At 40.0% G+C, this 21,756-nt stretch overlaps 1 protein-coding gene across 1 annotated transcript in view; it reads left to right on the top strand.

Moving 5' to 3' along the window:
- The window catches only part of LOC121676961 (ankyrin repeat domain-containing protein 26-like), an 89,827-nt gene that overhangs the window by 54,506 nt on the left and 13,565 nt on the right, over nucleotides 1-21,756 (top strand). Inside the window, 9 exon segments of the mRNA XM_042054068.1 lie at nucleotides 8,083-8,194; nucleotides 10,349-10,496; nucleotides 11,858-12,073; nucleotides 13,815-13,841; nucleotides 13,844-13,887; nucleotides 14,293-14,377; nucleotides 14,843-14,955; nucleotides 16,175-16,253; nucleotides 16,255-16,305. Of these exon segments, the coding sequence (XP_041910002.1) occupies nucleotides 8,083-8,194; nucleotides 10,349-10,496; nucleotides 11,858-12,073; nucleotides 13,815-13,841; nucleotides 13,844-13,887; nucleotides 14,293-14,377; nucleotides 14,843-14,955; nucleotides 16,175-16,253; nucleotides 16,255-16,305 (875 nt within the window).

The following is a 21,756-nucleotide window of genomic DNA, read 5'->3' on the forward strand; positions in this document are numbered from 1 at the left end:
TTGATAATAGTTAAGCTTGTAGTCATGTTATTAGATTTTCTAGATATGTAGAGATATATTTCAGTTAGATACATTCTTCATATCTTTCAAAGACTGCAGAATATGGCATTTAATGTTTTAATAACTTAGGGTTTTCATGACAATGAGACACGTCTGCTCCTGGCAGCACCAATCTACTTCGAGAGGAAGATGGGCATCGAAGAGGCTACTTATGGAGTTTGTTAGCCATTTGGGCAAGAAACTGCTCTTGCCTGGACTGTTGCATAAACTGGACACAAGGAACCCACAGAAAGAGGACTGCTGAACTTGCCTAAAGGTGAGATGGCCTTTTGGGGTTCCTGATTCATTAAAGAGTCTGCGAGACGTTCTGCAGGACACAGCAGAAAGTGACTGAACTGTCTTTGGAATTTCCTGCTTCATGGAAATGTCTGCTGAATACTTATGGGCCTGTAGGCTGAAGATGGATGCCCCAACGGTACAGAGGAACTTTGGGTGACTGTCCAGGCAGCGAGTTGTCTCTGTCATTTCTAGAGTTTGAAAGTTGCAATGACTTGTTTCTTAGGTAATATTATATCCTTCTGGAGTCTTTGATGGAGTTGAAGAATAAATAGATAGTTATAGCTTCCTTCGTTATGATAAAAGATAAATAGATTAAATATTGTAACTGTAATTCTGCTTGATAATTGTTTCATTACATGTAATTTACTATGTTTAAAGCCTTTCATTTTTGTTTTTAAACAGAAAAAGGGGAAATGATGGAGAGTGTCTATGTGTTACTTTCATTATTAATAAAGTAAAACTGTCTTGGCCTTTAAGAGAACAGAAAATTAGGTAGGCGGAAGTAGACAGAACAGAATGCTGGGTAGCAGGAGTGGGGGAGATGCTTCAGGCAGTCGCTATATGCAGCCGCCATGCTTCTCTCCAAGATGGACGCAGGTTAAGATCTCTCCTGGTAGGCACCCCTCGTGGGTGCTATATAAATTACTAATATGGGCTAAAAGCAAGATATGAGAATTAGCCAATAGAGGTGATGATGAAACTATGGGCCAGGGCAGTGTTTAAAAGAATACAGTTTCCGTGTAATTATTTTGGGTAAAGCTAGTCCGGGTGGCGGGACACAGCCCGCCGCTTCCTTACTACACCCTCTGATCATTAAGAAAGCTTTATTTATTAAAACACAAATAATATACCACTATAAACTTCTCTCTATTTAAGTTGCTGTTGGTTGTGTATGGGCTTGCATTGATTCTGCTGTCTCTTTAGTTTCTACTCTTTCTAGGATTTTTTATCATGAAGGGGTGTTGAATTTCCTCAAAAGTCTTTTCTGCATTTAATGAGATAGCCATGTGTGGTTTTTTTCAATTTGTTTATATGGCAGATCACATTTATTGATTTACATATGTTGAATCATTCCTGCATCTCTGGAAGGAAGACGACTTGGTCATGGTGAATGATCTTTTAGATGTGTTCTTGAATTCAGTTTGAAAGTTGTTTTTGTTTTGTTTTGTTTTGTTTTGTTTTGTTTTGAGAATACTTGCTTCTATGTTCATAAGGGAAATGGGTCTGTAATTTTCTTTCTTTCTTGGGTCTTTATGTGGTTTGGGTATCAGGATAAGTATGGCCTCATAAAATTAATTGGGCAATGTTCCCTTAGTTTCTATTTTGTGGAATAATTTGAAAAGTATTGGTGTTTACTCTTTGAAAGCCTATTATAACTCTGTGCCAAAACTGTTTGGCCCTGGGCTGCTGCTGCTGCTGCTGCTGCTGCTGCTGCTGCTGCTGTTGTTGTTGTTGTTGTTGTTGTTGTTGTTGTTGTTGGGAGACTTTTAATGACTGCTTCTATTTCACTAAGGGTTATATGTCAGTTTAAAGTACTTATCTGATCTTGATTTAACTTTGCAAAGTAGTAACTACCAAAAAAATATCCATTTCTTTTAGCTATTCCAATTTGGTAGAGTACAGTTTTTTAAAGAATGTCCTTATGATTTCCTGGATTTCCTCAGTGTCTGTTGTTACGTCCCCACTTTCATCTCTAATTTTGTTTATTTGAATCTTCTCTCTCTGCCTTTTAGTTAATTTGGATAAGGGTTTGTCAATCTTACTGGTTTTCTGGAAAAAGAAAAAACTTTTGTTTCATTGATTCTTTTATTGTTTTGTTGTTGCTTGTTTCTATTTTTTTGCTTTCATCCCTGAGTTTGATTATTTCTTGTCATTTACTTCTTTTGGGTATGGTTTCTTCATTTGGTTCTAGAGTTTTCTTTTAATTTTTATTTATTTATTATGTATACAATTGTCTGTCTGTGTGTATGACTGCAGGCCAGAAGAGGGCACCAGACCCCATTACAGATGGTTGTGAGCCACCATGTGGTGGCTGGGAATTAAACTCAGGACCTTTGGAAGAGCAGGCAATGTTCTTAACCTCTGAGCCATCTCTCCAGCCCTTGGTTCTAGAGTTTTAAGGTGTCCCATCAAGTTACTAGTATAGGATCACTCTAGACATATGTGTGTGTGTATAAATATACATATATATGCACATAATGCTATGAACTTGCCTTTTAGAACTGCCTCATTGTATCTCATAAGTTTGTATATGTTGTGTATTTATTTTCATTCAATTCTATAAAGCCTTTCAAATTTCTGTCTTGACCCATTTTCCAGTCGGTAGTTAAGTTGTTCAGTTTCCATGAGTTTGTAAGCTTTCTGTTGTTTCTTTTGTTGTTAATATCCAGCTTTAACCTGTGGTGGTCTGGTAGGATTCAGGATGCTGGTTTCATTTTTCCGGCATTCATTAAGATTTGCCTTGTGTCTGAGTATGTGGTCAATTTTGGAGAAAATTCCATGAGCTGCTCAGAAGAAAGTATATTCTTTCATGTTCAGGTAAAATGTTCTGTAACATGTTAAATCCATTTGTTTATAACATTGTTAGCTCCAGCATTTCTGTTTAGATTTGTCTGACCTATCTCCTGGTAAAAGTGGGGTATTGAAATCTCCCATTCTCAGTGTGTAAGGGTCAATATATTATTTAAGCTATGGTAGTATTTTTCCCAGACTTGGCTACCCTTGAGTTTGATGAGCAGATGTTAAGCATTGCACTGTCCTCCTGGTGGGCTTTTTCTTTGCTGTATAGGAAAGTGTCCGCTATCTCTTCTAATTGGTTTTGAGGTTTCTTTTTCAGATATTAATATGATTGCACCAGTTTGCTTCTTAGGTCCATTTACTGGAATAGCTTTTTCCATTCTTTTACCTGGAGTTGTGATGTTAAGGTTTGTTTTTTGAAGGCAGCAGAAGGATGGATCTTGTTTACAATTCATTTCTATTAATCTGTGCCTTTTTACTGGGGAATTGAGACCATTGGTGTTGAGATATCCATAAGCAGTATTTGTTGATTCCTGTTATTTTGTTGGTTTGAGGAATGTGTGGTGTGTGTGTGTGTGTGTGTGTGTGTGTGTGTGTGTGTATTTCCACTCTTTTGATTTGCTGGTCAGGATTATTTATTCCTTGTGTTTTCTTGGTTGTGGAAAACTCTAGTTTGGAGTTTTCTTTCTAGTGCCTTCTATAAGGCTGGATTTGTGGAAAGATTTTGCTTAAATTTGATTTTATTATGGAATGCCTTATTTTTTCCACCTATGGTGACAGGAAGTTTTCCTAGCTATTGTGTTCTGGGTTGGCATCTGTGATCTCTTAGAAACTGTAGAACATCCCTGCAGGCCCTTCTCCATTGAGAAGTCAGGTATTATTCTAACAGCTCTGCCTTTATTTGTTACTTGGTCTTTATCCCTTTTAACTTTTAATATTCTTTTTTGTTCTGTATGTTTAGTATTATAATTGTTATGTGCTGAGGGGAATTTCTTTTCTGGCCCAGTCTATTTTATGTTCTGTATGTACTTGTACCTTGATAGGCATCTCCTTATTTGGGTTAGGGAAATTTTTTCCATGATTTTGTTAAAAAATATTTTGTGTCTTTGGTATAGGTTTCTTCTCCTTCTATATCTATTATTCTTAGAGCTGGTCTTTTCATAGTATCTCAGATTTCCTTGTGTTTTGTATCTGTGAACTTTTTTCTTTTTTCTTTTCTTCCCTTCATCTTTATTGCATTCAGTGAAGAGATTTTTTTTTAATTTTGTGGAACATTTTGTTTTAGATTTAACATTTTCTTTGACCAACTTATCAATTTTTTCTTTTGTGTCTTCAATGCCTGAGATTCTCTCTTTCATCTCTTATATTCTGTTAGTGAGGCTTGCCTCTGAGATTCATTGAGTACCTAAATTTCTCATTTCCAGTTTTATTTTAGTTTGAGTTTTCTTTGTTGATTCTGTTTCCACTTTCAAGTCTTAACTGTTTTATTCATTTCCCTCCACTGTGTTTTGTGTTTCCATGGATTTCTTTAAGGGATTTATTCATTCACTCCTTAAGAACTTCTGTCATATTCATACAAGAGTGTTTCAGCTATGCTGAATTCTCAGGCTTACTGAGACATGGTTGCCTGGCTCTAGTGAAGACATACAGTCCCGGCTATTGCTTGATTATATTTAAACTATTATTGCCTATTGTTATTCTAGGTGCTGATATCTGGTTTTGTCTTTGTTGGGTAGGTGGTCTGTTTCTTGGTTTCTGTTGCCTTCTCTGGTTCTTGGAAGGTTGTGGCTGTGTGTTACCTGGTAGGGAATTCTTCTAGGTTCCTAATAGGTATGGCCACTGTGGGCTCTGGGTAATATATGTCTCTGGGTGTCTGTATTGGGTATCAAAAATGGGCTTAGGGGAGCTGAGGGAATCTACAGGAGGGATGGTGTTCTACCAGGACCTGTTTAGTTCCCTGGGAATGGCAGCAAAGAGGAGAACCCACAGCAGGTGGTCTGCTGCAGAACTGGGGATGAGACTGGGGGACTGGATTTAGAGGAGAGTGGGGAGAGTGACCATCTGAAGCTAGCCTACCTGTTGAAAATATAAAAAAAAATAAAAATAAACTATTCCTTTTAAAAAGCAACTGCCAAATTGTTTTAAGAAAATATTTGTGATATGGGATACCCTTCTATGAATGTGTTTTATTACCATTGGTTAATAAAAAAAAACAGCTTTGGCCTATGGCAGGGCAGAATATAACTATGTGAGAAATCCAGACAGAGAGACAGGGAGAAAGAAAGCAGTATCGGGGAGACGCCAGCAGCCACTGGAAGAGCATCACCAGGAAACCATGGGGCACGTGGCAATACGTGGATTATTAGAAATGGGTTTACTTATATGTAGAGCTAGTCAGTAAGAAGCCTGAGCCATTAGCCAAACAATTATAATTGATATTAAACCCCAGAATGATTATTTCATAAGTGGTTGCAGGGACTGATGGGTGGGAGAGAAATGAGTTTAGTAGGACCAGACAGGAGAGAGAAAAGATCTCCAGCTACATATTTTCACCATTTTCCATTTATATCAACAGAATTTGGCATTCACATTCCTTCCTTTCTTCACACACAGTACAGTAGAGATCTCATGGGTGGCTGTTTGTGCATATCACAATGGCTACAATGGCTGCCAGTGCTGAGAATACAATTGTTTTCATCTGTATAGCTTCCTAGTGAATTTTCATTTCTTTTTACGCTGCTTGTTATTTGTTGAGGTGTGTGTGTGTGTGTGTGTGTGTGTGTGTGTGTGTGTACATACATACACATTCTTAATACCATTCCTTTTTATTAGTGTTTTGTTTGGGTTTTTTTAACATGAGGACCTAATATTAATCCCCAACATCCACATAAAAATTCAGGCATGGTTTCTTATGCTTTTAAACTGAAATTTGCAAGATGGAGGCAAGGTAGGTCCCAGGAACTCACAGGCCTAGCTGAGACTACAAGCTTCCAGTCTAATCAGACAGGAGGCAATAGAGGAAGGTGAAGGCCTGTGTGGTCCAGATATTTGAATACTGGGTTCCCAGCTGATACTGTTTGGGAACAGTCAGGAGGTGTTAGAGGACGCATGTCATTGGGGAGCAGGCTTTGAGGTTTCAAAAGTCCATGCCATTCTTAGTTAGCTTTCTCTCTATCCCAACACTCAAGGTTGGCCTCTGGCAGGGCTGGAGAGACAGCTCAGAGGCTAAGAGCACTGACTGCGCTTCTGGAGGTCCTGAGTTCAATTCCCAGCAACCACATGGTGGCTAATAACTATCTGTAATGAGATCTGGTGCCCTCTTCTGGCCTGCAGGCATACATGGAGGCTGAACACTGTGTACATAATAAATAAATAAATCTTTAACAAAAAGGGTGGTCCTCTGGCATTCCTGCCTACATATAGGCAGGCTCTCAGGCACATTTATGTGCAAAAAGACCTCCCTCCCACATGCATACATGAACACACACACACATAAATACCTCTCACAGGTCTACTCCTGCTTTTGTGTTTTCTTTTCAAACACTGTTAAAATGCTAATAAACAATGTGATTTGGGCAGTCCTGTTCCTACTGCTGAGTGGGGATATCAGAACTGTGCTGAGTCTAGAGTTTGCCTTCCACCTTGGGGAATTCCACTGTTGGATGACCTGTGTTTTTGCCCTGCCTGTGTAGCAGGAAGAGACTGTCTTCCTGGCTCAGCACGAGCAGAGGACAATGCCCTCTTCTCCTGGCACATAGATACTGTTTCCTACTCACAGTCAAAGGGACCCTGAAGGTCTTTGGTGTTGTGTCCTGTGATCCCTGCCCACTTGGCTGTTAACAGACCCATCTTGATCATTTCTCAGGTAGCCTTCCTGGGTCATGTTCCCTCTCTTTGTGTCACAGCCTAGAGCTCTCTCAGGAAAGGCAGCTGGACATTTGAAAGACCAGCTTCATATGATACCAGACAAATCCTCGTCTTCAAACTGCTCTTTCACGTGCCATATGTGTTTGGAGTTGCTCCAGGTGAAAACGAAATCTGCGCCTTTCACTCCACTGGGAATGGAGTCTCAGTAATGTTTGTGGTGCAGTGCGCTCTCCACCCTCTGCCTGACTGACCGTTGTCTTCCTGCGTTCTCGGCCTGGCCATCTCTTTCTCTGGACAGTATTCCAGAGCCCAGTGCAGATCAAGTGCCCTTAAGTGATAGCAGACATTTCTTACATCAGGATTTCTTCGTTTTATCTGCAGACCGTAGTACCTACCCCGTGTTGCATGCTGTGGGCATCTCCAGTATGCATTTGTTTCAGAATTAGTGAATACTACATATAGCCCTTTCTTGACAAAAAACATTCATAGATTGTATTTCTATACTGGTTCCTGTTTGATACAGGGCCTTGGAATTCTGGGATTTAGTTCATTCATACAGGGAGTATTGCACACAGAAGTTCTTGTAAAGCAGAAACAGTCAGCTGGGAAGGAAACTGACAATTCCCTTCAGGAAACTGTAGTTTGTTAGGAGAAAGAGCCTCCGAGTTGACAAGAGAACATTTGGCAAAAACAGTATAAATATATAGATATCTAAACACGATCAGACCCTAAAGAGAAAGGAGAAGCTTCCATTTAAAACCTGGAGTGAGAATAAAGTGAGTCATAGTGGCGCCTGCATTTATCCCAGCACTCGGGAAGCAGAGGCAGGGGGATCTCTGAGTTTGAGGCTAGCCTGGACTACATGCTGTTACTTACTCTGGCCTCAAAAATAACAGAAGAGAGTGAGGATAGGAAGAGAAAGAGAGGGCTGTCATGAGCAGTCTTCAGAGCACCCTGAGCAAAATCTCAAGAACGAAGGAAGGATCAGACTTGGGTAATTCACAGGAAGGGCTATCTGGCAGGAAGTCTCACAGCTTGAGGAAGAGCATGGAAGAGACTAGAAACAAGATTTAAGAGGTGTCGAGTTCCTGCACAGACTGCTTAGCTGTATCCTGGAGAGAGCTGTGAGGAGCTGTGGCTCTTTGGGCTGTGGGAGTTGGGCTTTTTATTTGCCTGTTTGTTTTTTAAAGAGAGAAAGACTTGTGAATTGGATGGGTGGAAGGCAGGAGGATCTGGAAGAAGATGAGGGATGTGGGGAACCGTGATCAGAATATATCACATAAAAAAAACTGTGTCTTCAATTTTAAAAGAAAAATGACCACTGGTCCATCTTAAGATGGCAGACCTGTGTCCTAACAGACAGCAAACAGAAACTGAAAGGAGCCCTGGGAGCTACTTACCGGGAAACTGGAAACACGGAAAACAGAGAAGCTGAAGAAGAGGGGATGAAAGCAGAGCCTGCGAGATCAAGGTTAGCCCCAAAGGCCTGGAGAGGAAAGAGCCCGTATAGTTCTAGGGTGGATTGCTTTGAGAGATGTTAGGGGAGGAGATCCATGGAAACTGCTGGTTGTGTAAACACCCCCTTCGGGTTTTTTTGTATAAGAGAAAACTTCCTTGTCTTGTGTCGGGTTACAACCATCATCAAGTTCTGGTGTGCCTTGAAGTCCTTGTGCTTTTATTAGAAAAAAAAAACTTAATTCTACCACATAACCAAGACGGGTAACAACAATTCAAAAAAGACACTCTAGTGTACATAAGAAATAACTCCAGCAATTGTTGCTGCTGTTAAATCTCCCCATCTGCCACTTGGCCAGATTTGCAGTCGCCTGGCTCTGTAGAAATTTGTTCAGAGGATAGCCTAGGGCCAGGACCTAAAGGAGACTTAAGGATGATAGAGTGTGTGAAATGCATAAGCCCACGGTGGATATTAGTTAGTTGACACCTTCTGCTCAAGGTCAGCTCTTCTTGGACATCAGCCAAGCCAGACACACTCGTTCTTCATCTCCAAGCATGTGGAGTGATTCCTCACTGGGAAAGCATGCTGTTTCTAATAGACTGTGTGTGTGTTGTGTGTGTGTGTGTGTGGTATATGTGTGTGTGTGTGCATGTGTGTGTGGTGGTGGTGTTTCTGTGTTTTTAATGATTTTTTTAAAATACAGAATTATTGCCTTAAATAACGACTTTGATTAATAAGGTGAGTGTGATGGCCTGTAATCTCATCCCTGAGGAGCTGAGTCGGAAACATAAGGAAGGTGAAGGCCAGCTTGGGGCTACATAGTATGAGCTCCATCCGCTCTGCACTGGAGAGTGAGACCCTGTCTCAAAAAAATAAAAATAAATAGAAATGTAAAGACGACTTTGATCCATTTGCCTAAGTTGTTCTCACAAAGCTGTATTAACTTACACGTCCCACCACAAATGTAAGAAGCCGTCATTTTCTCAACAGAAGTTTTAGAATCTATGCAGTGGTACTATTTGTTTGTTTGTTTGCTTGCTTGCTGCTGCTTTTGGTGCTGGAGATTAAACTTCTTCTTTATGAGGTCAGCCCGTAAATGCTAAGTTACCACCCAGCTATTCATTTATTGTGTGTGTGTGTGTGTGTGTGTGTGTGTGCGTGCGCGCATGTGTTGTATGTATATAGCTATATACACACATATATATAGCTATCTATTTGTTGTGTGTGTGTATGTATACTACAATATACATTTACATGTATGTATGTATACTACATATGCAGGCTGAGAGACCACAAGAGGGCATTGATTCCGGAAACTAAAATTATAGACAGTTGTGAGGAGCCATGTGGGTCTGGCAACCTAACCCAGATCTTCTGCAAGAGGCCAGAATTCCTAACCACTGAGCAATCTCTCCAGACCCAACACCTTTGTTCTGAACCGTGCTAAATAGAGTAGATAGCTATTAATTTATTAAACATGTCTCTCATTGATAAAGTAAATTCTACTTTCTATATTGAAAGAACGGATACATTTTATTATCGAATCAATTGCTCTTGTATTGATTTTTAAATTGCTATCAAAATAATAGTAAGATGAATCAAATGCATTAGTAAAAGGTAAAATAGACTCCCTAGTCTTGCCTTTAAAATCTCGTAATGTGCATACCCTCATTGTTTGAAAGCTTTGGAATGGCTCTTTTATATTGTAAATTATTTGAGGGGTGCATGTAATGTTTTTTTAAAAATAAAATTTTGTTTCTAGCTAACTCACATGCTTGTTTGCAAGCAACAGTTTTTAGGAGTTAACTTTACATTGCCTGTTTTATTTAGGGGCTATGTAGAAAATGACGTCAAATTATGTACAAACAGTCATGTTCCATTTGTCAAATTGTTGGATAGTGTTCAAGATGGCTTTTTCAAAATAACTACCAAAGTTTATCTTAACAGAAACTTATCCATCAAAAAAAAAACATCATTCAATATTACTTTCCCAGTATATACGATCTCCAGAAAAGATTACAGTGAGAAATTGAAAACATAGGATCTAGAAAAAAATATTGAAACATAGATATTAGGATAATATCTTGTTAGAATAATAAAAAGCAAGGTCAAACTGTGGAATTTTGTCTTTGAAAAGATGAATTTTAAGTTAAGTATATTTAATCACAGAGTTGCATTAAAACACAAAGAGAAGAAGGAAGAGAATGAATGCGTGAAGACCGAGTTGCCAGGGAAAGATAGACTTTCTACCGAAGACCAGCAATATGCCGTGGCTCTGGGGAGCCTGTACATGAGAGCAAAGCAGACCTTGAGTCAGGTAAATTAATTGCTTTCTATTAATTATGCTTAATGTATGTGACTTTATTTTATCAATATTAGTTATACTATCTCTAATTAAAAAGCATATATGTATGTATTGTTAGGCAGTATAACCGCATGACTACCATTGTGTGTTGATCTACTATTGACCAAAATATCGTCATGAGATCCATAGCTCTACTATGTATGTGTTTAACAAAATGTTATTTCAGGATATGGGTGGGATGGCTCAGTGGTTAAGACCATGCTGTTCTTCCAAAGGACCAAAGTTCAGTTCCTGGCACTCCTGTTGGCCATTTTAAAACCGCATATACTCTAGCTGTGGAACATCTGGGACCCTCTTCGTGCTTCCCTTGCTTCCAGGGACCCCTGCACATGCATGGCATACACACACAGGCATATAAACTTGTTTTAATTGAAATCTAAGGAAAATGGAATAATGGCAATATAGCCAATAGCTACAGTAAATCCTGGAGGGAATGGATGAGGAATTATTTATGCTGTCATAAATGTTAACTAGGCACTTTTTATGCCAAAATGCAGGCTCATGAGCTTTACAACTGTAAAAGAGACTTGTTCCGTGTTTCATAAAGAAATGCCCTTCACAGTCGTGTCTGGGCCTCGCTCTGTGACAAGGTTCCCATGTGGAGTGACAGTCTCTCCCTGGGCATTAACCAGCTTTCTTTGCATAGATTTATTTGAAAGTTCTACATTTAATTAAGCTTTCAGGCTTTTTGCCACCAAATGATGTGGGATTACACCTTCATGAAGCGTACCTTTAACTACAAAGAAGAAAACAGCACCGACTGGAAACTCACAGAGAACCAAATGCCAGACTCTTACCAGGCTGCGCTTTGCAAAATCACCATAGAAAGCAAAAGAAGTTCAATACACAAGAGAAACCCAGAGTGCAGACGCTTTTCATCAGTCATTTGCAGCTGACTGATGTGTTGACACGTGAATGTGCACGTGTTTCAAAGAGGAAGCTACGCCGGGCGGCGGTGGCGCACGCCTTTAATCCCAGCACTCGGGAGGCAGAGGCAGGAGGATCTCTGTGAGTTCGAGACCAGCCTGGTCGACAAGAGCTAGTTCCAGGACAGGCTCTAGAAACTACAGGGAAACCCTGTCTCGAAAAACCAAAAAAAAAAAAAAAAAAAGGAAGCTACATGTGTAGTGAAAAACAGAATTTTTAGATTTCATCTTTATTTCTATTTTTATTTATGTGTATGAGTGTTTTTGCTTGCTTGCGTGTGGTGTGTGTGTGTGTGTGTGTGTGTGTGTGTGTGTGTGTGTCCCCTACATGCATGCCTGGTGCCCACAGAGGCCATAAATGATATTGAATACTGTTGGCTATTACAGATCGTGGGAGCCGCTATAATGTGGTGCTGGGAACCAAACCTAGATCCTCTGGAAGAACAAGTGATCTCAACCACTGATGCATCTCTGCAGCCAGCTATGTGCATATGTAAAGCATTTGGGGATGCTAGAGGCACGTTTCCCATTGAACAAGCTGATAGTCTTCAGTGCCCAGTCTGCAGCAGTTGGAATAGTAACATCCGTGAGAGCTTTGCCAAAGCAAAGGCTTTAATGTTTCTCACAGGAGCTGATTTCCCATGACCCGCAAAACCCCCTTGCCACCAATGATGGATTTTCTAGTTTGTGACAGCGATTCCACTCCCTTGCCATGGTCATCTAGAAGGATGCTTCGTACTTTGCTACTGCAAACTGCTAAGGAAAGGGGACACATACAGTCAGCAGATACCCTGTTTTCAATTCATTGCTTCCTTTACAGAGAAATAATCCTATTTCAAAACAAGGGGTTTCTGAAAACAATACTGCATCCAATACACATGCAGCTCCATGCTCCACAGTGAAGGCATCCGATACATGTGCAGCTCCACGCTCCACGATGACGGCATCTGATATGCATGCCAGCTCCACACTCCACAGTGAAGGCATCCGATACATGTGCAGCTCCACGCTCCATGATGCACACATTCTGATCCCAGAGTTTTCATCTAAAAAGAGGTTTCATCTAAATATATGTTGAAAGCTTAAATATAAAACTTCATCTACTTTTCTTACAATGGAAACAGTGAGATTTTCCTACCTTTACAGGGGAGGCTGACCTGTGGTTTAGATTTGTAGTGAGTCATACAACAGAGAGGCTCTCATCAAAGCTCTTTGATGCACCATGTCTCGCCTGTTACCCCTAGTAACCACCCTCCGCTCATCAGAGTGCTGGCTGACACGGAGGAAGAGAATGTTTATTCATAGTTAGGTCCACCTCCTACAACAGGAGGCTTCTGTGAACATGCCACCTGCTTACAGGATAGGGTGGTGTGAGAACAACAAGTGCTGATGCCAGCGGCAAATGCTACCTGACTCCTATTCTTTCCAATTCTTCTAATTACTTTTGGCTTATTTTCTAATCTATCATCCATAAAGTCCAGTGTTAGATGTTGTAATTGCCTCATCTTCTACTGATGAGATAGTCAAACTCAGAAAACTAGTTTTTTGGTTTTTGTTTTTGTTTTTTTAAAAAAGACAATAGCTATTAGAAACAGGAGCTTGGGCCCCAGACACAAAGCGTTCTGGCATCTCACTTAGAAGCTGCCTCCCACACTTTCTTTAGCATCCTGTTCCTCTGCTGGAGTATCTTGTTATTTTGTAATCATTGCTTGAATAGCTCTAGTTATTTGTCTACATGAATAATTAAAATTATACTTGAGATGGCACTTTGAACATGTAAACATTCACCATAATAAGATTTCAAATTTTTCTCATTTGCCAATTTTATCAATTTGAGTATCTGAGAAAATACAATTTCAAATAAGCATACCATATTTCAGTCAGTCACAGGACAGGTCAGTGACTCAGATCATAGTATTTTAGATTTGTGGGGGATAAGATCCCTTCTGCAGTAACTCAGTAAACTCCACAGTGACATCACAAAAGTCCCCTTAGTGTGCAGGTAAAGGATAATGGCTGTGTAGTGATAAGATCCTAGCATGAGGAGGCTAGGGAGACAGTTCAGCAATTAAGAGCACTTGCTTCTCTTGCAGAGGGTCTGGGTTCTGTTCCCAGAATCCACATAGGGCAGCTCACACTGCCTGTGACTGCCCTAGCTCCAGGGGATCCTATGCCCACCTCTATAGGCATATTCATGCTTGTGGTGCATCTACACACATTGAAGCACAGATCTATAAATACATATAAAATAAAACATTTTTAAAATGATTTTAGTGTGAAGCATATGATAGGGAGATTTGTATTAGAACAGTAGGAAAGCTTTCTTTTTAATCCTTTGTTTTAGTTGCAAGAGGCACAGGATCGACAAAGAGCAAGTCCACGCAGAGTTCTCAGAAGACTCAGGATCGCTTGCAGAAGTATGATTTAAAGGAGCATACAATTAACCTGAGTATTTACAAAGCAATTGTCAGTAGAATGTGAAAATCCATAGTCGGTTACAATAAGGATAGCTCTGTGAAGACCTAGGGACAAATCTCAGCTTTGTGTTCCTTAGGTCTAGGGACCCAGCTCAGTGGGATGAATAGGGCATGCTTTGTATGCCCACGGCCCTGAGTTCCATCACCACACGGGAAGAAAAAAAAAGCTTTGTGATATTTGATCATATCACCTAAAATTTATACATTCTTCTATAAAATGCAGCTAGAAATGAAACACTATCTACTTTTCTTCAATTTTTTAAGACTTTTACGTCCTTTGTCATTAAGCAATGTTGTAAAAAAATTATCATCTGTAAGAATAATTGTTTATAAACACCATTTTAGGCTTCAAGCTAATGTTCTTGAGGCAGATTACAATACAAGACAAGGAAAGAAAATTGCAGAGCTTCAGGAACTGTGGGCAAGCTTGGTGAGTCGGGTCCTTGTCTCACGTCTGTCCCATGTTTCCCTAAAAGAAACTTTTCAGGAAATGTGAAAAGACCCACTGATACAATATTTCATGTATTCATATTAATGCCACTTCCTGCTGTGGGTGAAAATCCTCTTTGCTTTATAGGAGGTTTGACTGAATGAATAAGATAATGATTTTTGATAACCTGTCTTAAAGCATAGTTTTTTGTTGTTGTTTTGTTTTGTTTTTTGTTTTGTTGTTGTTGTTGTTGTTGTTGTTGTTGTTAAGACAGGGTTTCTCTATGGAGTCCTGGATATCCTAGGACCTCACCTCTGTAGACAAGGCTGACCAGAGATCCACCTGCCTCTACCTCCCAAGTGCTAGGATTAAGGTGTGTGTCACCACTGCCCAGCAATAAATACTACTTTAAGAAAGAATAGTTTATGTCAAGTTTTATAAGTAATTTTTCTATTTTTTCCAAAGACGAGAAACAAAGAGGAACAGCTAAAGAAACTCAACAAAATCATACTATGTCTGAAGTGTTCTTTGGACCAAAAGAAGAGTGGAAATGAAGAATTGGAGAGGGAGCTCACCGAGTAAGATTTTAATATTTCAAATCTCTTCACTCACCGGACATACTTAACTGATTTTATTAACACCTAAATATGAATTCATTTTATAACTGTTTTAACAACCAAAAGTTATCGTTTTTTTTAAAATTTACTTCAAAAACTCATGAATCAATCTGAAAATTTGGATGCTAAATATGCTTATTCCCTAATGATCCTGAAAGCAGTAATGGAGATGCCTTGGGTATGGCTCTAGGCATTTCTTCATCTACCTTCAATTTTTCTTACTTCTTTCTTTTTCTTTCTATTTTTTGATCTTTGAGTTTTCCTACATTATTTTGATATTTACCCTCCTCCTCCTCCCAGATCCATCCTCCCCTTCCCCATACACTCAACTTTGTACCCATCAATTCTAATTCATGCTGCTCATAGATTCTCGACTGTGTGGCCTCCCGCTGGCAAGTGTTTGGCTTCCAGCATCCACACTTTCAAGAACTCTGACTCTTGTATCCCAGGAGCTATTATTGCCCCGCTCCAGAGAGGGGAGGCTTCATGTCCACCACCTCTTTCCCTGCTGAGACAGGTTTTGGCTTGATTTGGTTTTTATTTTCTTTCTGCTTTTCTTTTTTGCAACAATGGTATTATACAGACACATTATTTTTCCATGGGTGTCACTCATTTTACATGAAGTATACATGTGCTAACTTGTTTGTTACAATCTACATATATAAATATCTGTATGTATCTGTATATGCATACAAACAACTAAAATATTGTCACACCTAGTATCTGCAGAAGTTTGGTTTTTAAGACCCTCCACAAATACCAAAGTCTATGGCTAGTCAACTCTTGTATGTAAAGTGTTATATATGTGCATATAGCTCACACATACTACTTTACCTTGATTACTGATCTATGGGTTATTCCTATTTGTTAATAATTAGTTAATCCTTCATTCTATAATACCTACACTAAATGGTTGAAACAATTCGGTATATGGTTATAGTTTTCATTCTTATCTGACATAAATACCGTAAGTTTTTTCTTTATATTATTTACCTAAGATTTTATTAAAGTACTTTCAATAATTTTAAGTTGAAACAAATGAGAGTTCATAATGTGTAGGTTCATTTTAAAAGAAATAATGTATGTAAGAACACGATAGCTTATACAATCCATTTGAAAAAAATTGTTAAGCATTTACTATTTACAAGACTTCCCATACTAACTCTATACACTTTTGCAGAATAAAGAAACACTTAGAAATAATGAAAAGAAAATTGAATGATCATGAAAATGGAGAATTTAGTTGCCATGGGAGATTTAAAAACTAAAGAACTTGAAGTGAATATTTCAGTGGATGTGTAAAAAAATGAGGTAATTTTTATTTGGTTTAGAGACCAACAATATAATTCTCAAAGTTCACACTTGGTGTCAATGAAAATTAGTTATTTTCCATTGAAATAGTTGTTCTGTTGAATGCAAGCTGGTACATGCAGCCAAGCAGTACACACCCTTACAACCACTAAATCATGAAATAGCATCAATTTTATTTGACTTTATTTGGTTATTTTACTATATGTTGAATGGGACTATCAAATAAAAGAAGGTCACTCCAAGATGTAATCCAGGCTCTGTGGCAGCAGAAAACAGTTTCAAGAACTGAACTTCAAACAGCTGTACGAGGGGCTAGAGAGATGGCATCAGAGGTTAAGAGCACTGACTGCTCTTCCAGAGGTCCTGAGTTCAATTCCCAGCACCCACATGGTGGTTCAGAGCCATCTGTAATGAGATCTGGTGCCCTCTCTGGCCAGCAAGCATACAGACAGAACACTGTATACATAATAATAATATATAATAATAATAATATAACAACACAACAACAGCTGTACGAAAGTGAATTTATTGATTGTTACACAAGAGTTGTTTTGGGGGTGAAACAAGTTCCTAATTTTTAAAGCCCTGATCTAATCTTCATATTTGTGAAGGAATACGTCACAGCCCTGCCACTTTAGTCCTTCTGGTGGACTGTTTGCTGTACCCAATAATGCAAGACGCTCCAGGTGTCCCAGGGTTGCCATGTGACTAAAGTCACACAAAAGCTGGGAAACTCCTTCAGAAAAATATTCTCTAAACCCCAGGAAACAACCACTGTTTCCACAATGATCTTTCCAAGGCCTGAGTACTTTTCTGAAACAACTCTATATTTAATGTTTGCCCTAGAGACAATGATTCTACTAGTGTTCCCTCTACTGTTTTATTGGGACATAGCTAACATGGTCATTAACAGAGGCAGGCCAGTAGCGTCTGATGCAGCTGCAACGGCTTTCCAAGCACCCTCCAGTTGGACTGCTCTCACCACCCTCTGATGAGACCACACACCCTGCAGGCATTGCTCATCCCCTTTTCCTGATCAGCATAGGGAACCACCAATCCGCTGTTCCCATCACTTTGCCTATTGTGAACTTGTCTCATACGTGGATCGCAAAGTGGTCTAGGTTCTTTTTCATTGGCTCCTTTTGTTTGTGTTATGTTTTCAGTGTTCATGCCTGTTGTAATCTTACCATACACCAAAGAGATGAATAATTGGTGAAAAACAGAGAGAGGATATTTGATCAATGTTCACATTGGGAAGAGGAGCAGATAAAAGGCCACGTGACCCAAGTGTTGGGGTGGGGGTTTCTGTCCTGCCCAGTTCCCACAGTCATTAAGTCCCAAAGAAATCACACAGAGGTCTACATTAACTATAAACTGATTAGCCCATTAGCTCAGGCTTCTTATTAACTCTTATAATTTATATTAGCCCATTATTCTTGTCTATATTAGCCACATGGCTTGGTACCTTTTAGCGAGGCAGTTACATATTGCTCTTCTGTAGCTGGGTCAGGACTGCAGACTAGGACTGTCCTTCTTCCAGAATTACCTGTTCTCATTGACCCACCCTCTACTTCCTATCTGGTTGTCCCACCTATACTTCCTGCCTGGCTACTGGCCAATCAACATTTATTTAAATATAACTGACAGAATACAGACTATTGTCCCACAGCACCCAAGTCCATCTTCAAACAAGTGACATAACCAAACACTGTTTCTTTCTTCCTGTTGCCAGGTAGTATCATCCGTTGTGTGGATTATACTACACATTTTATCCATTCCTTAAAGTTGCACTACAGGATGGTTCATGAGCCTCCGGCAAGGGCCTGGAGATTTAAACATACAAACACACAGAGACACAGGGACACGGGTCATCCTTGAAACAAGAATGCCCCCCTTTAATGCCAGCTTATTTAGGGCTCTGGCCATGCCCAGTTCTCAGGATCTTTCAGCTGCAGGTCCACCAGAAACCACTTCCCGCCATCAGGGTCTTGTGCTCAGGGCACCTGCAGGCTGCTCAGAGCAGAGGAAAACAAGTTGTTTACAGGAAATTCAGGGTCTGGTGGTCTGAAGTCCCCAATGTTTTAGGTTTCCTTTCATGAGTACTTATGAATCAATAGCTGAGTCGTGTGATAACTCTGCTCAGTCTTCTGAGGTGACAGCATTGGATAAGGGTCATGGTTTCTCTATCGCCTTGCCCATGCTCTTGTTCACCATGTCAAGTGAAAAAAGCTTTCCATCCTCATGACATGAAGCACACACTGTGGACGGTTTTTGTCTGCACTTAACTATTTACTAAGGGGGTAGTATGAGGACGTGCCTTTTAGGTGCTTACTAGTGGTTTGTGTATTTCTTTGGACAAATGTCTATGTAGATTCTTTCTCTGATACAGGAGAAACTGGGAATGGTAAACTGGTGTCATAACAGATCTACCAGTCATCTTAGGAAACGTCAAGTTACACATAGTAGAATTTAGCTGAAGTCACACCCCTGATTCTCTGATAAGGAAGAGCGTAGTTCTGCCCAGCAGACAGAACAACCCTGGCAGGGAGCCGCCTGGGAAAAGCAAGCCCTGGTCTGTCTAAGGGGGACTGTGACAGTATTTTACATTGTGAAGCTCCCAGTTTGTTCAGACAACCACAGCTTAGAATTTCCATCACTGTGTATTATTTTTCATCGCCCGAAGTGTAATCTGGGGCTGTAAAACTAGATAAGCTAAGGGAGTTTCTGTGCAGGGTGAGTTCCCTCTTGTGCATTAGCCAGAACCAGCTGTGGACTGTTATTAAAGAGGCTTTTCTTGATTGGTCTCTAAGTGCTGGAGTGATATCTCACAGGGAAGGCACGTTCATTCATGACACCTCTAGTTTTTTTAAAAAAAAATATTTATTTATTTATTATGTATACAGTGTTCTGTCCTGAATATATGCCTGGAAGCCAGAAGAGGGAGCCAGATCTTATATAGATGGTTGTGAGCCACCATGTGGTTGCTGGGAATTGAACTCAGGACCTCTGGAAGAGCAGTCAGTCCTCTTAACCCCTGAGCATCTCTCCAGCCCCGACACCTCTAGTTTTAAATCGTGTTTTCTTTATTTGTAGGAGTCCTTTATTCTGGATATGAATCCCTTATCAAGGGTCTGATTTTCAAGTGCTTTCTTAGGAATTACTATGGTCACTATGCATAAATGACAGCCCCTCATCTGACATACCTCATCTGTGCTCCAACTCTCGCATCCTGTTTGACGCTGACATGACATGTAATCAAGTGTTTTTAAACACATTTCTCACATGTAGGAACACAGATTCCTTTCTTTAAGACATTCATGTTGGGTTTTTCTGAATAGAGGTCTCATATTTTAGAAGGAAAAACAAAGTATGGAATTTTTATGTGTATGGATATTTTGCCAACATGTCTGTCTGTGCACCACTTGTGCACCTGGTGGCTTTGGAAACCAGGAAAGGACATCAGCCTCCCTAGAGCTGGACTTACAGAAGCTGTGAGCCAGCATAGAAAGTGGTAGAAATTGAACTCTGATCCCCTGAGAAGACCAGCCAGTGCTCATAACCCTGAGCCATCACTCCAGTCCTACCCTTCACTTTCTTCATGGTAGCTTTTCAACCACAATTCTAGTTGCTGAAGCCTACTTTATCTGTTTTTCTGCTTTTGGTAAATTACAGACCTAAATACCAGTTCCAGTCATGACGGTTTTGACAGTGTGCTCAGAAGCACAATGAGAAGCTGTAGGGTTTTGTTTTCTTCCACTTTGCAGGTTTAATTTGAGTTCCTTTGTAAGCATGTTATTTAATAGGAGTGCAACTTTATTTTTTGCATGTGGATATCCAGACGCTTTGGCATTATTTCTTGTTAGAAATACTTTTTTCACACTTGTTTTGCAACAGATGCTGAAAATCAATTGCCTTTTATTTGGTGGAAAGATTAAATGACTACATGATGCTATTGAATTAAGCCATTCTTGTTCACAGATAGATGGATCCGATCACTAGATTTTTTGTACTAGGAGATTTTTTCAAAGGCCTTCCTGAAAATCAGTACTTCTTGTAATGTGGCTGTGATATTCTGGAGAGAATGGCCTCTGTGGGCTCAGATATTAAGTGCTTGCTTCCCAGTGGATGGAACAGTTTGGGAAGGATTAGGAGGTGTGGCCCTGTTTGGAGATAGTGTGTCACCGAGGTAAACTTGGAGGTTTTGTTCCCAGTCTGCTGCCAGACTCTCCACCATGATGGCTATGGACTCATCCTCTGAAACTGTAGCCATTCCCCAAAGAAATGTTTTCTTTGGTAAATTACCTTGGTCACAATGTCTCTTCACAGCAGTGAAAAAATTAAGACAGCCATTCAAATGAGCACAACATCCCCAACTCAGAAAAAGATGTGCAACTTTGAACTCCACATTTATCAGATTAATTAATTACACTCTAATTTCCAGACTCTTGTTCTGGGAGTCTTTGGGATTTTTTTTCTGTTGTTGCTGTTGTTGTTTGGTTTTTTGTTGTTGTTTTGTTTTGTTTTGTTTTTCAAGACAGGGTTTGTCTGTGTAGCCCTGGCTGGCCTGGAACTATCTCTGTAGACCAGGCTGGGCTCCAGCTCAAGAGATCTGCCTGCTTCTGCCTCCTGAGTGCTAGGATAAAAGGTGTGCACTACCACTGCCTGGCTTGGAAGTCACTTATTAATGCAAACCTAAACAACTGAAAACCAGTGCCCCTAAAACTTCCTCAAAAATTATAGGCATCAAAGATGGAAGAGGGAGAGATTCTTTACTAAGAGGCAATTTTATGAAGCAAAGAAATGAGACAAATCAGAAGGAAAAAAAGCTTGAGGTCCAGTATAGATATCTTGTGACAAAGACAGGTATTTTTGTGAAACGCATCATGGAAGAGAGAGAACACAAACATTCACTCCTAGCTGAGAAGCTACTGGCATTTTGATAGCTGCTGAGAAAAAGAGAGTCAATTTTCTTCCTTTCTTTCTACTTTTAAAGATTTCATTTACTTAATATTATGTGCATGAATGTTTTAACTGAATGTATGTATGTGTACCACATACATGCCTGGTGCCTACACGGGTCAGATCCCCTGGAACTGGAATTACAGATGATTGTCAGTCACCAGATAGGTGCTAGGAACCAAACTCAAATCATCCGTAAGAGCAACGAGTTCTCTTAACCACTGGACTTTCTGTCCAGCCTCTGAGTCAGTTTTCTTGCTGGTGTGACCCCTGACATATTGACCATGCCCCAGCGCAGGATCCACACTCAAGAGAAGTTGGCCAACAACAAACTGGACTCAATGGATTTAAGAGGACAGAGAGAGAGAATAAGACAAAGAATGTGTGTTGTGTGTGTGTGTGAGAGAGAGAGAGAGAGAGAGAGAGAGAGAGAGAGAGAGAGAGAGAGAGCACCAAGTTGTCTGGGTAGGGAGGTGGGGTGGATCTGTGAGG

Source organism: Arvicola amphibius, chromosome 1 (genome assembly GCF_903992535.2).
Source record: "Arvicola amphibius chromosome 1, mArvAmp1.2, whole genome shotgun sequence".
Taxonomy (NCBI): Eukaryota; Metazoa; Chordata; class Mammalia; order Rodentia; family Cricetidae; genus Arvicola; species Arvicola amphibius.